At 41.3% G+C, this 18,887-nt stretch overlaps 1 protein-coding gene across 1 annotated transcript in view; it reads left to right on the top strand.

Annotated features, from left to right (window-relative positions):
• Positions 1-18,887, top strand: part of COL4A1 (collagen type IV alpha 1 chain) — a 139,214-nt gene that overhangs the window by 66,509 nt on the left and 53,818 nt on the right. The window contains exons 3-9 of the mRNA XM_036459284.2: positions 15,011-15,100; positions 15,693-15,737; positions 16,798-16,842; positions 16,952-17,014; positions 17,478-17,531; positions 17,664-17,690; positions 18,709-18,792. Of these exons, the coding sequence (XP_036315177.1) occupies positions 15,011-15,100; positions 15,693-15,737; positions 16,798-16,842; positions 16,952-17,014; positions 17,478-17,531; positions 17,664-17,690; positions 18,709-18,792 (408 nt within the window). The remainder of the gene's footprint in view (positions 1-15,010; positions 15,101-15,692; positions 15,738-16,797; positions 16,843-16,951; positions 17,015-17,477; positions 17,532-17,663; positions 17,691-18,708; positions 18,793-18,887) is intronic.

Here is an 18,887-nt window from a genome sequence, read left to right as displayed (position 1 = left end):
ATCCCAGGCTTTCAGTTGATGTGGGTTCTGAGGTCTCAGCATCTGGCTCAATGCTTGGTTTTTAAAATGGTTTACCCTAGAAGACTGGCAAAAGAATTAAATGTATTTGTAATAGATCCAGTGAGCTGATTATGTCCACCATCTCACTCCATCCCATTCTTCCTTTTGGATTCAGGCAGTGGTTAGCTAGACAAGTAGACAACCCCATGGCAGAGCGCAACATTAAACCAGGAACAGCATAATTAAACCCCCATTTGATCACTGAGCCCCGAGGGATGAAAAGGCAGTGTCATGAGAGTGAGCCCCGTAGGGATCAGAGTTGAGCTGGGGTTGTGGATCGGAGAGCTAAAATTCAGCGCACTAAGGGCACGCGAGTTAGGCCCCCCAATTCTGTTTCTCTGATTTTCATCACCGTTAACCTGATTGGGGATGGGAAAATGCCACGGACAATTCTGTCCCTTTGCCCCAAACTTATCTTCTCACTTCTACACCAGAGACCCCCCAAATCATTAAAGGGCATATTTTCATGAAAATGAAGTTGGTTGGCAAAAAGCAGGAGGTGTGTCTTTCTGAGCCCCCAGGAAGGGCCTCTTCTCGCCCATCTTACCAGAATTTTATGGTCGAGGCCTCGAAAAGTCTTGTTCTTAGACTGCTGGCCCTGGTAGCCAGGGAATTATGTATTCTGCATCAGAAGTGGCACCTTTTCTCCTGGTCCATGGGATTTTGTTAACATTGCTGAGGCTACCCTCCTGCCCTGGCTGAGGTGGGCGGTGAGTGTCCGGTTCCACCTCTCCCCATAAGGAGCTGGAGGACCAGAGCTTTGGTGTCTCGGCTACACAGAGGCGCTTGGTGAAGAGCAAGTATCACCTTATTAAACTCTAGACCACACAGGCGGTGACCCTGCCATCTCAGAAGGGCCCAGTGGGGGCATCCTAATTTCCCGGGTGCTGCTGCATTCTGTCTGGATGTGAGACACACAGTTCTTTGCATGAGATGGTGACCTGACAGCTCATTGCATGCCTAGCCTGCCAGGGCAGAAGTAATCTATGGCTGGGGCAAACGTCCAGCAAAGGCTAATAATAGCATTCTGAAATATGACTGGGGAGTCATAAAGTAGGGCAATGTTTTTCTTTTTTTGTGGACATTCGATTGCTGGTCTCTGCTGAGAACTCGGTCCTTAATCCCTTGTGGGTCCAGGGCCAGGAGGACGTGAGCTGAAGCCAGATTTCAGGGCGGATGCCCCACTGCCTCAGTCTGGCTTCCGCAGGGTATTCTGAAGATCTGACAGCCAGCACCCTAAGTGTTGACCGAGCTGGGGGGACAGCACTCTTGGCTGCACTATTCATGCTGCACCCCTTTTTCTTTTAAAAAATTCGGCTCTTTATCCTCCTCCCACTGCAGATTCCTCATCCTTTCCCATTAGTTATCTGGCTTGCCTTCCTCTCTGCTCACCTGCACGGGTAAACCTATTTTACTTTCCAATGCCTCCTGGCACATCTCTTGTGACACACATTCTTTGTCTCTCACTTGCATGCCTGCAGACTCATGCACATAGGCATGCACCCACATGCACACACGTGCATACACACTTCTTTTCCTGGGCCCTCCCACATCCCTTACCCTGCTGTTTGGTGGGATCACTCCCTGCCCTCTGGCTTCAAGCTTTTTTATTTATTTATTTTCTGGATCAGCAGTTTCGGAGGTAGCTGCTGTGGGGCGTGGGCAGGGAGAATGGGAAGACCGAGTGGAGAGGGTAGAATCAGAGCCAGCAGCCACTTGAAGGTGAGGAACTCTCGTGACTTTCACAGAGGCAGCGGTCTGGGTGGGGGAGGGAACAGAGAGCTTGGGAGCTGACGTGAAGATGGAATTTATTTTGTACTGCTCTGTGCATAGGACACGCCTTAAACGACTTGTCTTGTAAAGATGAAGATGCATGACAGTTGCGATAATTCGTGTCCTCGTGATTGGGTGTCTGTTTCTCCATCTGGAAAAGAATCTAGACATTCCAATTTCAACTTGAAGGCCCGAATCAGGAATGACTTGGACTTCCGAACTAAATGCCTGCTAATTTCGGGTCTTCCTGTAAATGCAAGGGGGACTTCAGTGCTGTGCTTCGCCGACCTTTCTAGAGTAAAATGTTATTTTTCCAAGAGGAGCTGTGGTATGCAGTAAATGCCAGAGCGCTCCATTAATCTGGAGTGGAGGAAGGTCAGGCCCATAATGTGCTATTGCTTTACAAGTAGACATTTCCTCAGTCTTGAATACTTTCTCAATGATGTATGCTGAGAAAAAGAGGAACTGTGAGTCAGCAGCATTCTCCCAGGTTCCTTTATCACTCGTTTTCCAAGCCTGCGGATGTGAAAATTTAAGTTTCTTGAGTCCCAATTGCCATCTGGTCTCTCTCCCTGGAGTTAAGACAATTACGGCTGAGAACTTTTTGTGATTCTTGCCTCACTGTCTCCCCCCCCACTCCCCCGCCCCATCTACAAATCTATTCAGATCTTCATGTTTTATTTCTGAAATTTTCTGTGGGACTGGGAGGGCAGAGCTGGTATTAAATAACTTCACTGGAATGGTGCCCGACTTTCTGAAACAATTGCCCTGATGGTTGCCCCTGGCCTGGTGACAATTGGTTAGGTGTCATTTCTTTCATCCCACTTTTGGGTTAGTACCAAGAATGGAACAGGAGGCAGAAATAGATTTTAATTATGAAAATATTCACGGGAGTCACCATTCATTTCCTTTCATGTTTCACTTACTTGCCTCTGTGAGGTTATATTCTTAGCCCAAAGTGTCTACCTTTCCAATATTTAAAATTAAATCCCCCAATCTGAGGACTGTTCATACTCAGGGGACGCATTCCCTTCAAGGCTCTTTATGCCTCATGGTGGGAAGACACGAAGGGCTGAGAGGAGTAAAGCAAGTGTCCACACGGGATGAATATAACATATTCTGCATGTCAGTCAGGCTTCAAAAAAAGTAATCTACTCAATGAGTCTAGTTTAAAATTTTATATTTTAAAAAGTGATTTGCTTCACCCAGTGACAGATAAGAATACACACGTCATTTTCTGTGCTGTCAAGTATTTCGTTCCTCACACAGGCACCTCTCTCCTGAGGTGTTTCCTGTGTCCCATCATGTAATTAAGTGTGGGTTTTAGGCGAGTGTAGGTAACCATAGCTCAGAAGCAAATCATTTGTCATTCGCTCAGCAGCTATTACGTTGTGAGTCCTTTGCTATAAGGAGCAGCGCCCATTTCCTTATTGATGGCACGTCACGTTTTCCTGGCATCGGATGCCCCGTACACAGTGGGTGGCTGTGTCCCAGAAGGGCACGGTGGCCAGGCTTTGCCCTTGGGGTGTATTTAGGGAACCTGGGAGGACAGAGGGAGCTCTGGCTCCAACCATGCACGGAGCAGGACTCTGCTCTCTCGAGCCCTGACATAGAGAGCCGACTCCCTCTCACTCCAATATTGTTATTCCAAAATTCTGGACCCAAACAATCAATGGCAGCATTTTTACGCAGAGTGTCAACCTGCCGGGGTGTGGTTGCTCTCCATCTATGTCTTCACAGAAGGGGCTGCTGCTTCCTGTAGAGAGGCACTGACCTGGGAACTTGTTTATTCTTTTAAGCGTGCCAAGTGGGCTCCGGTTGATTTGGAATTCTTGTGGGAGCTCAGGAACTTAACAAAATTAGGGATTTTGTATCTGGGGGGTGGTGAAGGGGGAGGAGAGGCAGGGAAGGTCACTTTTTAGGACATTTGACTGATGAGCCTTTTCTTGCCAAAGTGAATTTGCCTCCGTCATTGTGGTCATTGTGTCAGATGCCACGGGCCCCAGAGTGGGGAGAGGAAGGGCATTGACAACAGGTGTGGCCTGACCTTTCTCTCAAGGTATCTTGCCCCCCCCCCCCTCTCTTTGTCTCTCTCTTTGTAAATGACATCGACACACTGGGCCATCTCTCCTCTAACTGATTTTAAAAGTTTAAATACAGGATATGTGGGAAAATGTCACACATTTTAAAACTCTATAAATCTAAGCTATTTTTTAATGGGAATGTTATTATATCCTGAATTTACACACTGTAATGCCATTTGTCTGTGTCTTCATCTTGGCTTCTTGTCAAAGAGCATAATATTTTAGTTAACTGGCATTAAGTAAGTAAGAATAAAAATCAAGAAACTACATTGTAATTGAACTGTGAAACCTCTATAAAATACATATAGTAAATGTGGCATTAAATAAGATCCTACTAATTAAGTTGTGTGTGTGTTTTTTTTTTGTTCGTTTGTTTTTTTGTTTTTTTATAATTTGGCCATAACCAGGAGATATTCTTCACAGTATCCTTTGAAAACCGGCCTGCGAATTTTGTTAGTAACATTGAGGTGCAAGGAATATACCTGATAAATGAAAACTACTTATAAGTATTAAAGAAGTAGCTATTTATTATATTATTTGCCATCATTTTGTATTGATTTTGCAATTATATGCTTTCTTATCTATTCAGTTTTAAAACAAAAATCTTGGCAAAAAGCAAACAAACAAAAAACAACCTTCAGCATTTTGCAGAATTTCTTTCCTTGTATGTCTGTATAGGTTTTAAAAGAATTAATGGCATTTCCTGGAAATAGCTAAATTCCGTTATTAATACAGAATGGTCTGGCCATGATCTTCTCAAATCAATGAGGCTAAGCTAATAGTGGGTTTTGAAAAGCCTCAAGCTCCACTAGTGCTGCATTGTATTATATGTGCCACTTTGGTTGCTCATGTTTTCACTCCTTGACCCTGTTCTTATCTTTGAGATTCTGAGCCTGATAAATGAACTCTTGAAATTATTGCAGCATGCTGGGGGAAATGTTATTAGTAGTGGGCGAGGGCCAAGTAACTTGGTTGGAGGGTGAGGAAGTAATTGGAGATACAAGAACATGTGTATGTTATCAGACACTTATAGTCTAAAAAGAAGAGAAGGTCCCGGAGCCTCGTGCACGTTGGTGATGTGGTAGACTTACGGGAGAATGCACAGAACATCCTGTTCTTGAAAAGAATTAATATCGGAAGTACTCATTAAGGAAAAACACACTGAGAAAATTTTGTGCATAAGATAAAGGAGGAATTTCATAAAACTGTCAGGTTTTTTTAAATACCCAAGAATTCTTATTTTCAAATGTCAAATGTAGCACAAAAACCAGAAGGAAATAACTCATGGATCATGACCAAAGAGAAGGGGGGAAAAACCCCACAACACTGCATTCTCATTCTCTTTAAAAATATTCTGTCACTTTATAGGAAATGCAGTTGAGTTGATGGACATAGAAGTCTTGAAAATAAATGCATACTATCTATCTATACTAATAAAAGGGCAATATGCTAATTAGACCTGGTAGACTGGACATCTTCTAGTTGTCCAGTCCTCCTTCTGGACAAAGTCATGATGGCAGGGGGCCAAGGCAGAGGCGGTTAGGGGCAATTAGGCAGGCAGACAGAGGTGGTTAAGGGTGATCAGATAGGGAGGCAGAGTGGTTGGGGCAATCAGGCAGGCAGGCAGAGTGGTTAGGGGTGATCAGGCTGGCAGGTGAATGGTTAGGAGCCAGCTGTCCCGGATTGTGAGAGGGATGTCCCGGATTGGAGAGGGTGCAGGCGGGGCTGATGGATTGAGGGATCCCGCATCCCTCCCCCCTCCCCCGTGCATGAATTTCGTGCACCGGCCCTCTATGTTTAAATAAACTAGAGTTAGAACAGTTTAGTTCATCATATTTGCTTTGTTTCGTGCAATGCAAAGTAACTGAGAACTGGGTCAAATTTGGCCATTCAGGGACTCCTGCCAGGACGGGAGGCAGGTGCAGCTTCCTGTCTTACAGATGGCAGACCTGATTTTCAGAGAATGTAAGTGCTGAATGCTGGGGCTAGGACCAAAATATTTGGGTTCGTAGGACAAGGTTCCTTCCCCACCACTTGGCATTATCAATGCAGCCACTATGGTGAGAACATAGAAAGTAAAATTCCCAAAAGCTCTACACAAACCCTGAGCACAGATATCTATTTTTGCAGTCAAGTTTGAAAGTAGGATTTCTAAACCTGCACCCACTTGGTAGATTTATATTATTTCCTTGGAATCTTTGATATTTTGTGTTTTCTGATTCACTCATTAAAATATTTAGTGATCACCTACTGTATGCCATCTGTGCCAGGTGCTGGGCACCGAGGAATGCCCTCTGGCAGGGCACCCATAAAACTCAATTCTGGTAGATAATTGTGTTTAACACATTTTTTTTTAAGAAAAAAAATTATTTATTGTCAATTGATAATTTCTCTTAAGTTTAAACCTGAAAAATATCTTGCATACTTTTTTGTATTATTATAATTATTGTGGTCAGGATATGCTTTCTGCACTTTTTATTTTTACTGTGAGCACAGACCCCAAAACATCGAGACCACTTCCTGACTTTGTGTCCCAATTTTGTTCAGGATGCGCACACATCCAGAACCCTGTCATAAGCCCAGATACGTTTCCAAGTTCAAGTTAATAACATCCTCAACTATGGCAACATGAAAACCCTCCAAGTCTTATTTAGGTATTGTGCACTCATTAGTGTTTCTCAATTTTTCTGATAAGATAGAACACGTCTCTTTAAAACCTCGGGGTTATTGTGGAGATAGTGAAAATAAAACAAAGGAGGGTGTTTTTTTTTGTTTTGTTTGTATTTTTAAAAAATATATATTTTTTTCTTGTCCAACCCTTAAAGCAGTAAACTTCTTGTTATTTTGTTGTCCAGCATTTATTTCATTGCAATTCCTCTCCTTTCCCCAAATCTTTAAGTCGTGACATAGAATTTTGAAAACTTTCATGGAAAAGAGAGAAGGCACATGAGCTAGTGAGGAAAAGTACAGTTTTACAGGCAGGTTCCCAGAAACTCTGAGGCAGGCACCATCGCGTTCAGTGCTGGACTGAGACTTTGTAAGCATTCAGTCCTTGTAGGGTCTATTTCTAGCTGAGTGGTTTTGCTACCACTGAGTTTTGTTTAGCTCTGTGCATGTTAGATAAGGCTCCCCCTGCTGGGCCAACGTGGAGCTGCAGCTGACTTTTGCCCCCTACTAGGGACCACCTTCCAGAGCCACAGTAAGATTCCCAGTTGCAGTGAAGCACCTTTTATATCTGGATTATTTTTCTGCTTTAAAAGACGATTTTAAGTCTATATATATGTGAAGCAGGATGTAAGGTAATAGGTTTAGGCAGAAGCATTTATGATTTTGATTTCCATGTCAATAAATGGAGTTTTTAGCAAGAAAGGTTGTTATCACCTTTTTTTGGATTGAACAGATTTTTTTCACTTTACAAATGGAAAAACCAGGAAACTGGATTAAATTACCTTAAGTATATGTTTCTTATAAATTTGCAATAGAGGGACCAAAGAAAAGCTCTTAAATAAAATTTACTGGCAGTTGGACGTTTAGTAATAGTTTCTTAGAGACCTCCCTGCTATCGTATTTGTATCTGTTTTATAAGGTTTACTTTTTCAGCTTATACTATTTCCACGCAGTTATTTAGAACACTGAATTTACTACCCACTCCCGCTCCCATATTGTTAGATTTAAGTATTCTCATTTTATAAAATGGATGGAAAAACAATATGAAAAATATCTACAATTCACATTATTTCTAGGGCGACAACATTTACCTGTCCCTTAATAGCCTTAACATTCAGGTTACTATTTTCACTTTAATTACATTTTAATTTCTAATTAAAAATTTCCCTTTTCCTTTTTTGTCTTTTACGCATTATCAAACTGACTTCTCTCAACTGTGCCCACGCCAATATCTTCAATGGCACTGAATATTTAATATTAATAACACAATGAATATTTAGGAAAAAGACAATAGTACTTCCCATTCCACTGGGAGTTTTAATTTGAAAAAAAATGTGTAGTCCTATAGCGCCCTCTAGTGACAGGGAGCCAGAGCCCCATGGGGGCTTTCCCTACAGAAGCTACTCTCAAAGCTCATTTAACCTTTATTGCCTTTTAATTTAATAGGCTCAATTAGGGGTAATAATTTTCTTCAAGTCATTTCGGGTGTAGGAGTTCCTTCGCAAGGAAGGCATGTTTGTCCGATAGTTCCTATGGATGTGCTCAAAGTGCTAGGAGATGGAAGGGGTGGGGTATGAATCCCCGTTTTCTGGGTAGAAGCTGCCATCTCTAGGTGGGCTGGAAGCTGGAGGTTGGAGACACTGCTTGGGCTGGGGAGATGGTTGAAAGCCAGCACTTAGGCTGAAGCAGAGAAGAAAATGAATGGGGATGAAAGGACCCGGGGGTGGGGGGTTGTCAACAGGAAAACCAAATTTGAACCTTCACATTGACATTTGAATGTGTTAATGGAGAATGAGGCCAAAGAATACACACGTTTCCCAGAGAACACAGTGCATTGGGTTGCAGTTTGTTGGGAAAATGATTATTAAATATTAGTTGTACACACAGGATTTGATGGAATACACCCACAAGCCTTTGGAAAAACAGTATCCTAATACTTTTCTTCTTTCTAATTTGGGAAGCTGACCACTTCAGGGGCGTGACTTACAATATTTATACTTTAAATATTTTAAACAGATTACTGTTTTGGCGTAAGAATGAAAGTACTTTAAATTATTTTTTTTTTCCAGAAAGAGCATTAAGGCGAATTATTAAAGAAAATATTTGCTGTTACAGATCCTTGCTACTGCGTATAGCTTTAAAGTGTGTCCTCCATCAGTGATACTCAGCGTTAATGAGTGAGAAATGTCTGGAACTTTCATCGTTCCGAGGGACTTTTAGAAAATCTTTAATTTTGTTGCTGCCAACAATTTGTCAGCACTTGTTTGCTTATCATTTTAGAAACTTTTTACTGGATTAATGAAGTTAGGCAGTTTGTTTGCTTTTAGATGACTTTAGGGGAAGAGTTTTAAATTGTTTATATTAAGACAGCACTTAGGGCTCTTTCGAGTTATTCTGATGTTGAATGATAGTTCTTCAGAAACTGTTTTGTGAGGAACTCTTTACAATTCATTTTTTCTTCCAGCTGGTGTGCAAAGCGAATTTTTGTAGACCAGAATTTTATTTTTTTGTCAGTGTTGTTAATCAAAGAATGTTTATTTTGTACCCATTACTCTGCTAGTTTTGTATTATGTAGGATTTGAGCACTTAGGTTTACCAACCAACTTCATAGCAATGTTGACATTCCTAGAATTGTGTCAGAATTTATCCAGGGCTCAAATAATGTTCTGATATCAGCATTTATCCAATAGAAATCTATCCTTGAACTTGGGCGCTTAGAGATGCAGAACTGTGCTGTGTCCCTGGGCAGTCTGAAGCTGGTGACCCATCCATTGGGCATAGGTGGACTTACCCAGGAGATGGATCTTACCCACAGGGGTTGGGATTTTTCCACTCAACCCTGAGGCAGGAAGTCCAGCACAAAAACGGAAGTCCAGGCTTGGTCACATAAAGGCTTTCCTTCCTACATACCCAGCTCAGCTCCTGTTCCCAAATCTCAGCTCTTACATCTGTCCCGTTCTTCATACAAAGCTGGCCATCTATAGCTTCAGCAGTACAGCAATCCTGAGGATGGTCAGAGGGAGGAAAATGAGGTGCATGTGGTAAGAGGCCAGGCAGGGACTGCGGTTCAGAAGAGGCAGAGTGGATCCAGAAGGCTCCTAGAGAGAGAATGGGTCTCATAGAATGTGAAAATTAGTTGCTCTTCCTCCCCTTCATTTTCAACATTTTCTGATTCTTCTCACCTTTTACATTTGTAAAGATGAGGAATGCCCTCATTTCTAGGAACAATCTCTTAAATGCTCCTCCCCTTGTATACAATGGCCAAAACTCCGAACATATTCCCACATATTTGGTGGAGAGCCAGTGCATAAAGATCCCTAACACGGACTATCTCAAGCTAAACATCACCAGGGCTTGAGAGAGAAAATGAAGAGTTTGGGAATAAGATAAAGATTTGTAGCCATGCTTTTTGTGCATGACTATATTACTCTGTCCTGCTCTATTATTAAAATGTTAAATGCAGGAAACATTAGTAATGATAGAGTGGTTACATGAAACAGTCTTCAGTATTATATCTCACTCATTAAAGAAATGTAGTGTATGTGAACGTACACACATCCTTTTAAGAATCCGGTTATTCAGTTCACAGCACAAAGAAGAATTGGGATTCATGTTTTCCCCTGAGGAAACGTGGACCTTTTGGGGTCCTAGCTGCGTATTTCCTCTCGCTGCTTCTCCTCTGCATCCATGGCGATATTTCTGCCATAATGTCAAGCTTCCTGGCTTGGATGGAGCTCCCCACGGGGACTCGTCACAGAGATTTTCCATGACCTCCTGACACTGACCGTAGCCTTCCCACCACTTTCCCAGCAGTATTGGTATTCAGGAAATGGTTGTGCAGATGTCTGATTAGTGTTGGGCTCAAGGAATTGGACTTGTGGAATTTTTGGCCGAGTTCTGCAGTCACCCATTGACTGTGACCCGTCATTTGAAATCGTTTCCTCATCGCTGGATGCTTGGTGAGCTCTGGCTCCAAATGTAAACACTTCCATTCCCTCCATTATTTGCAGCCTTGTTTGGAGAAAGAAATCTCAAGGCACCAGATGACAGAAAGAAACAGCTGATCCGGTGTCATGTCCCAACCATGGTTTTCTCTCCTGCCACTTCTTTGGCATACATTAGTCTGTCTCAAGTGGTGCACACAGGGCTTTGCCTGGAGACTGGGGAAGAGAGCTCGGGGATCCCATCCTGCCCAGTAACCATATTTTAGTATGTTTTAAAGTCTTTAGGACACGTAGGTAGAATCATGTTATATTATTGGTTGGTTCATCATTCATTCACTAACTTAAATATATATATATATATATTTTTTTTTTAAGTTAGTGAATGATGAACCAACTTCATCAATAATATATATATCGATATATATATATTTAAGTTAGTGAATGAATTATATATATATATATATATAATTATTGATATATATATAATATATATTATATATATATATTATTGATTTCAGATAGGAAGGGAGACGGGGAGAGATCTATGTTCATCAACAATGAGAGAAAAATCATTGATCAGCTGCCTCCTACATGCCCCAAACTGGAGCTGGAGCCTGTAACTTAGGCATATGCCCTGACCAAGAATTGAGCCATGACCTCCTGGTTCATAGGATGATGCTCAACCACTGAGCCATTCCTGCTAGGCTCATTCACCAACTTTTACTGAATTTAAAGTTTGTGCCTTATGCTGTGAATGAATAAAACAATACCCTGCCTTTAAAGTATTTACATCTAAAAGAGGAAACCCAACAGAAAAAATCTGTCTAATTTGTTGAATTTGTTCTGCTTTCAAGCATAGGTACAATACAAGGCTCTACCCATGTAGCCATTCCGCCTTGGGGAGGAAGTCCAGTGTCTGGAGGCATTTCTGTTTCTGCTTCTGTCCATTGTAAACATCCATGATCATGATATTTTAAATATGAAAAATTAAAATATTTAAATACAAGATTGTGATCCCATGGTGATCACTGATTATGAGATGTTTATTAACTGCTTATTTCCAGTTATATTTTTAACTTCAGTGTTTGTATTGGTATTTATATTGTCCTCCAAAGTTAGGAGTTTCACAATATTTCAACTTCCGCCATCCTTGGAGCTTATTTTGTATTTCTATTTCTGATTTAAATAGGGGTGAGGTTATGTTCTAGCATTTGATTTCCATCATGAAGTTGTTTTCCTAAGCATTTTACGAGGAGGCAAGTAATCAGATATTATAACAGAACCAGTCTTTCCCCTATTTTATGGACTTTTTAGAAAGTATGTCCTTGCTTTGGATAATATATCAGGCAAATTTTTTTTAAGTTGTTCCATGCGTGAAACTATTTCATGCCTAATTTAGAATAGCTAATTTGATACTAAGATTATTCTCTGTGGCTGTATTCTTTCATCTTTATAGATGGTGGCATTTTGTCCTTCCTCCTCAAATCTGCATTGCACCATTTGAAATTATAGCAGTAATCACCTCTGTTGGTCTATAAAATTTCTTTTTTTTTTTTTATCAGTGCAATACATGACACTGACATTCAAGAATAAAACCATGAAATGCCACTGCATCAAAGCTGTGCAATATTTTACAAGCTTCGCTCCCCTCCCCTTCTCCATTTTAAGTTTTCATTGCTGTGATAACAATGCTTGTGGGTTTCATTTCTGTCTGGCATGAATTATGTGCCCGCCATGTCCTTGGGACCTTGCCTTTAGGGCATCAGGGGAAACAGATGACTAAGGGGTCCTACTTCTCCACTTTTTCTAACTGTGCACATTTTTGCCTTGAACTTCAACATAAGGGGGTTGGCAGGCGCAGTATTGCTTGTTGCAGCCGCAAAGTCTGGCTTAGAAACTACTGGCACTAGTAACCTTTGCACACTGGTCCAGCTTTTTGCTCTTCCTCTAACCCCAGCGGAGATTTGCTAAAAGCTCGGAGGAATAAGTTGGCCCGCAGACAGCGTGTGATATTTGGCAGCTAATTGTATAGCTGTTTGAATGCTTTTCCTGTCTGTGTGCCCTGCTCTGGTGCCCACAGTAACCTTGACAGGGAATGGGACCTTAGATTATTCATGTGCACTTATGTCCAAATGAAAGATTAGGAAAGTTAAAAAACACCAAAAAAAAAAAAAAAAAATTAAACACACGCCAACAAACCCATGTGGGAAATGGCAAGAACCATGTCCATGAAGGCGTCACTTCCTTTTTAGCGACTTAATTTCAAAACTCTTGGGATAAACGGGTTGCTTAAGCATTCTGGTGACACTTGGGAAAGAATGTTCTCTTGTGGTGAAAGCAAGGACTGGGAATTGAAACTTCTGTATTCAGTTCCCAGGAGCATTGCAGGGGTCACCCAGTGACATGTGACAGGTCAGCTCAGCACCGGATGCTAATATCCCTATCTGTGGAATGGACAGAAAAGGGACTAACTTAATGTTGGTGAATTGTTTCATATTTTGCTGGGAACCAGCTTGCTCCAGTGACCTAGAAAAAAACATAGACTCTGGTTTAGGCTGACCTCATTTCTATTTTTGGCTCTAGAGCTGACTCAATGAGAAACTTGTAGAAATCAGCCAGTCTGACTCTGGGCCTCCATGTATTCCATGATTAAAATAGGAACTATAAAACCTTATCTGCACTGGGTCTCATAATGATACTGCCAATATTAACCAACTCCTAAAAATACTCCACCAGATGCGTTAGAATGCTTTTATGTTGACCTGGCTCTGACATTTCCTTCCTATCTCATGTTAGGTTATTTCGGGTATGCAATCCAAGGTTCATTATTTTATTATTTTATTTTATTTTATTTTATTTATTATTATTTTTTTAAGCCAGCTCTTTGCAGTTCAGTTCAATTCTATTCTGGGTGGAGTTTTCCCACATCTGAATAAAAGGGAAGAGGTTGATATGATAAGAGGTGCCATATATTGCTGCCATCCGTATTTTCTGCAGCTGTATCTTGTTTTTCTTTTAGGTGAATAAGGAATTTATTTAAGTAGTTTCACCTTTGATCAAGTCTTGGCCTGAGAATGTTTTTCTTTCTTAGCTGTCACAGGCCTGGGGAGAAGGAGCCAGCATTCTGGTCAAATCCTATGTTGAGAGTTCTGATGATATCAGCCTCTTTTTTTTTTTTTTTCTGGTAGATTCTCTGGATGCTGATGGTGCAAAGGGGTGTGCCAAAGTGTAGGGCTTGGTTTTCTTGAATCCATCTACTATTATATCATCTATTATCTCTACTCGCTGTTCCTGGACTCCCGAACTACCTTCTCATTAAACCTACAACCCATGGACGCCCAGTGACTGCAGTCCTAAGTTCACATCCACATTTCCGCACTTCTAAAAGTGCAACAGGCCTTTAATTCATCAGCAAGTGCCAGGACTGGCCGAGTGGTTTGGAAAGAAGGATGATTTTGAAAGTTCTTGCTCTGTCTCCTTTTGTAACCATGAAAAAGTTTTAAGTAACTCCTGGTAAATATTTGTGTTATGCAATGCATAGCTTGTCAGTTTGAAATCCTGCCTTGGAATCTCTGCTTTTAAAACTCAGCTAACCATTGATACTTAATCTGCCTACTTTGTATTGTAAGGTTGCATTAAAGTCCGAATTCATTATTATTTTTAAAATAATGTTTCCTATTATTTTCGCTCCACAAGAACAGAGACCATAATTGAACTTTGATCCAATCTTTGGGGTGGGGGGGGGAACAGGAAACCCAAACCCACATTTTAAAGACACTGAGGGAAGCCCATCTTCAGACCATTGATTGCACAGGGAAAGCTCAGCATCATGCTGGAACTCACACAATGAGCTCTGCCTGCCCAGCTCCTGCAGGCACCTATGGGAAAAATTGACTGATGGTCTAGTCACAAAATCTCAGTGCTAGGTCTACTTGTCCCAAAAAGATTCCACTAACCCAGCGGTTGGCAAACTCATTAGTCAACAGAGCCAAATATCATCAGTACAACAATTGAAATTTCTTTTGAGAGCCAAGTTTTTTAAACTTAAACTTCTAACGCCACTTCTTCAAAATAGACTCGCCCAGGCCGTGGTATTTTTGTGGAAGAGCCATACTCAAGGGGCCAAAGAGCCAATGTGGCTCGCGAGCCGCAGTTTGCCTACCATGGCACTAACTGAATGAGATTATAATCACTTCAGTGAAAAGTAATCCTCAGCTTTCTATTTATCCAACAATTTATTTAGCACTTAGAATATAGTATATAGAAAGCATCGTGCCCAGTATCGCATTCCTGTCCTCAAACAGCCTTTAAAAAAGAGGAGAGAAGAGCCACCTGTAAACTTGTGCTCTGTTGGATGATGCTCAGAAGCTGATTACTAATTTGTTTCTTCAATTTCTTTTCACCTGCCTATTGTAACAAAATCTTACCTGCATTGGGTCTCATAATAATAACCGCCAATATTCACTCCTTCCTCCTCCGCAGGGCGAAAGAGGCCTCCCAGGATTACAAGGTGTCATTGGATTTCCAGGAATGCAAGGACCTGAAGGGCCACAGGGACCACCTGGACAGAAGGTAGACTTGCCTGGGTGATGGGGACTGTGATGTGTAGAATTGAAAAAATCCAGTCTTTTTTATTTTTTATTTTTTATTGTTGAAAGTATTACATATTTCTCCTTCCTCTCCCTCCCCTCTCCCCCCATTGACCTCTCTCGCTGATCTGTATTCTTCTTATAACAAGTGATCATAATGTTTTTTTTTTCTCTTCTTTTCTTTTCTTTTTCTTTCTTTCTTTTTTTTTCAGAAGTAAAATTTTTATTGAATTTAATAAACATAAATACAAATATGCACTTAACCACTTGTAATTCTCCACATTCCTTAAAGGGATTTTAAAAACTTCTTTTATGTTTTTTCTTCTATTGTTTTGTCATTCTGTGTCTTTTTTTTCTTTTTTTAAAATTTCTTTATAGATTATGGTATCACATAATTGTCCTCATCCCAAACCCTTCCCACGTATGCTCACCCCCTGCTGTCCATGACCACTGGTTAGGCTGATATGCATGCACACAAGTCCTTTGGTTGATCCTCCCCTTTACCCCAGTCCACTCCTACCTTCCCTCTCAGGATTGACAGTCTGATTGCTGCTTCTCTGTCTGTTTTGCTCTAGGGTGATGCTGGAGAGCCAGGACTGCCAGGAACAAAAGGGACAAGAGTGAGTATAATTGTCACTTAGGTTGGTAATGACTGTGGAGACTTCCTTCTTTTCCTCCCTGTTCTCTTTGTTCCTCTCCCTTTCCCTCTGCCTGTCCTCCTAAGGGCTCAGATAGCATGTGTGGTGGGTGTCAGAAGTTAAAATAAGCCCATAGTTTATCATTTTTTTACCTCCAGTCCTTGCTACTCCTGCTGTGCATAAGCGGAACTGCTGTTCATTCTTTTTCACACTTGTTTCCTTCCTCAAGGATTCTTGTAGACACATTTGAATTTGGAGGAGTCATGGAAGAAAGATGTCTTCATTTAATGTGAAAAGTGATACTATTTCCAGAGTTAAAAGTCCTCTTCCTTCTTCACACTCTTTTACTTTCTTTGCTACTCCCATACCTGAGAGATGCAAAAATGAAGATCTCCGACAGGAATCCCAAAATTAGAAAAACAGAATTGCACTGTAAAATGGAAAGTTTTCATTCTGCTATTGATACTTGCTGGAAGGGGAGTGTGAAAGTGACCAGGTGATGCATTTTGTCCTTGGACCTCTCTGGGATGGAGAAGATCCAATTTTAACTAGAAGGAACTTGTCTCTTCCCCCTAAAGAGCTGATTTATCCCATGCATCCTTCTTCCCAACTGTTTTTTTTCTCTAATTTTTTAATAAGGTATTATATGTGTACATACCTTACCAACTCCTCTCCCTCGCATACATGCCCTCCCTCCCCAGAGTTTTGTTTGAGCTTTTAATTTGAATTTTGTAGATGTATATTTATTTATTCACCTAGAAATTACAAAGAAGGAAATGGGGGCAGAGTTATATTGGTCATGGGCAGCCTTGATTTTAGAAGGAAGTCATAGTCAGCTTTCCATGTAGAACTGCTTCTGAGAGCCTGGGGGACCTGCCTGCCTGGGCTGGGCCCTCAGCTGCCTCCCCTGGAGGATGCCCCTGTCTGCTCAGTGTAATGTTCTGAATGCCATCAGTTAGGGGAGACACCCTCCGGTGGATGCAGTGGGAGGAAAAGAGGCTCTCCAATGCTCATGGAAACCTTTTCACTTCTATCCTTACAGGGATCCCCAGGAGTATCCGGTTACCCTGGAAACCCAGGACTTCCTGTATGTATATAAAATGCACCTCCTTCCTTTATGAGACATTTGATGTGAGTGATGGGCATCATGAGGTGGTTTTTTAATTTTGGCTGCTTCTTCACTTGATTAATTGCAGGGTATTCCTGGGCAAGACGGTCCCCCAGGTCCCCGTGGTATCCCAGGATGCAATGGGACAAAGGTAAATTCAGAACCAAGCCCTTTCTTCCTTGCTGCCTGTTCACCTGACTTTGCATCTTGAGAAGTCAGACCAAGTTGTTCAGTTGCCATCACTGCAAAGCTGCTTGTCTAAACGCTTTCTTTATGTGATTAAGAAATGCAGTTTCCCCATGTTGAATGTTTAAGAATGATGTAACTATCACTTTCTCTTTTGGACAATTTTACTCTAAAATTGCTTTAAATGCTGTACTTCTTACCTATCATCTATGACTAAATAAAACAAAAAAATGCTGCTCTTAATTCTGTCCCTATTAATTATATTTTCAAGTATATCTCTGCTGTTGTGAAGTACCACTCAGTCATAATTTTTAAGAAATCATTTTAATTAACCCATGAGGTAGGACATAGAAACTGATGAGGGTGTCTGGACTGAGGTCCCACCTGCCTTGTCGGTACTTGTGAGTGACTATCTGATGTCCCCTCAGGGTGAACGAGGGCCCCTGGGACCTCCTGGTTTGCCTGGATTCACTGGAAATCCTGTGAGTATGAAGTTCAACTCAGAATTTCTCTCTTTTCATTTCCTTTCCTTCCCCCGCCTTTTTCCCTTTTATATCTTAATCCTAGTGATGTTTTGAGAAAAATGAAACTAATACCAACCTTTTTATTTTCAGGGACCACCAGGGTCACCCGGAATGAAGGTACATTATTTTTTTTTTTTTTGATTCATTACAGCAGTCTTTTTAAAACAGGCGGTATGAAAGTAAATTTGCTTTAAATCACGTTGGTGGGCCAATTGCCTATGGACACATTTGTCTGAACTCTGTTACATTAAAAGGGTATATAAGTCATTTACACACACTTAAATTTTAGAAACTAAAGTTTAGACATAGGTACACTGTCTTAATAGGAAATAAGCAGGAATAGGCAGACTGTGTAAATATTAACAGATGTGAGTCTAGTTCAGATTAATTACCTGCATAGACATCTTAATTTGGATGCTCCTTTTCCAGAACAATAGGACATAAGTACAGGACCACCAAAAAGAACTCAAGTTGGTATCATATTTAGTCTATCTAGTTTGACTTATATACACCCTTTTTCATGTTGCCTGTACTCTGGAGTCACTACTATACATTCCATAATTGTGGCAGGAAGACCCCCGGCTGACTTAGGTTCGATCCTGGTGTCATGACCTCTTTATTCAGAGCCAATCCATGGTCCCTCTCAGCTTGATTTTCCTATATGTCCTGGTGGGGCATAGGCCCCTCTGTATTGTGGCCTAACTGAGCACATGACATCATACCCTGCTTTGATAAAAATGCTCATCTTGAAATACTTTCCTAGAAGTCCAGTTCTTGTTTTATCAGAACAACCTGTGGTCACACAGTCTCTCAACCAGAGACTGGGTCCTGGTCTAGTATTTCTCGTGTCTGTGTGCTCCCATGGAAGTGTCATCGATCTTTTCACTTTGTTGTCTCGACATTCAGTCCTGGTTGCAGCTGAGCTGACTGTGCAGCACTGAATGCTGATTATTAAGAGAGTAGCATCAATGGAGAGATGGCCAATCTACTGAATATATTTCAAGCTTAAAGAGAGTCTAAACCCCAGACATGGGCTAGTTCCACACCAGTAATGCTAGCCTACTGTTTGATAAGTTTTAAGTTTCTTTACACAAGTATCAGTATTGGAGATTTTGTCTTATTTTTCATCACTTAGGGGGATCCTGGTGAAATACTTGGCCACGTGCCCGGGACGCTGCTGAAAGGTGAAAGAGGATTTCCCGGACCCCCAGGAATACCAGTAAGCATTTGCTGAGTAACTATAATCCCATGCTGAGTTTTCCTCCTGGTTTGCATTTTGATTCTTTTCTTTCCTCCTGGTTTGCATTTTGATTC

Source organism: Pipistrellus kuhlii, unplaced genomic scaffold (assembly GCF_014108245.1).
Source record: "Pipistrellus kuhlii isolate mPipKuh1 unplaced genomic scaffold, mPipKuh1.p scaffold_m20_p_3, whole genome shotgun sequence".
Taxonomy (NCBI): domain Eukaryota; kingdom Metazoa; phylum Chordata; class Mammalia; order Chiroptera; family Vespertilionidae; genus Pipistrellus; species Pipistrellus kuhlii.
Note: the sequence above shows the minus strand (reverse complement) of the source record. Positions and strands in the feature narration are given on the sequence as shown.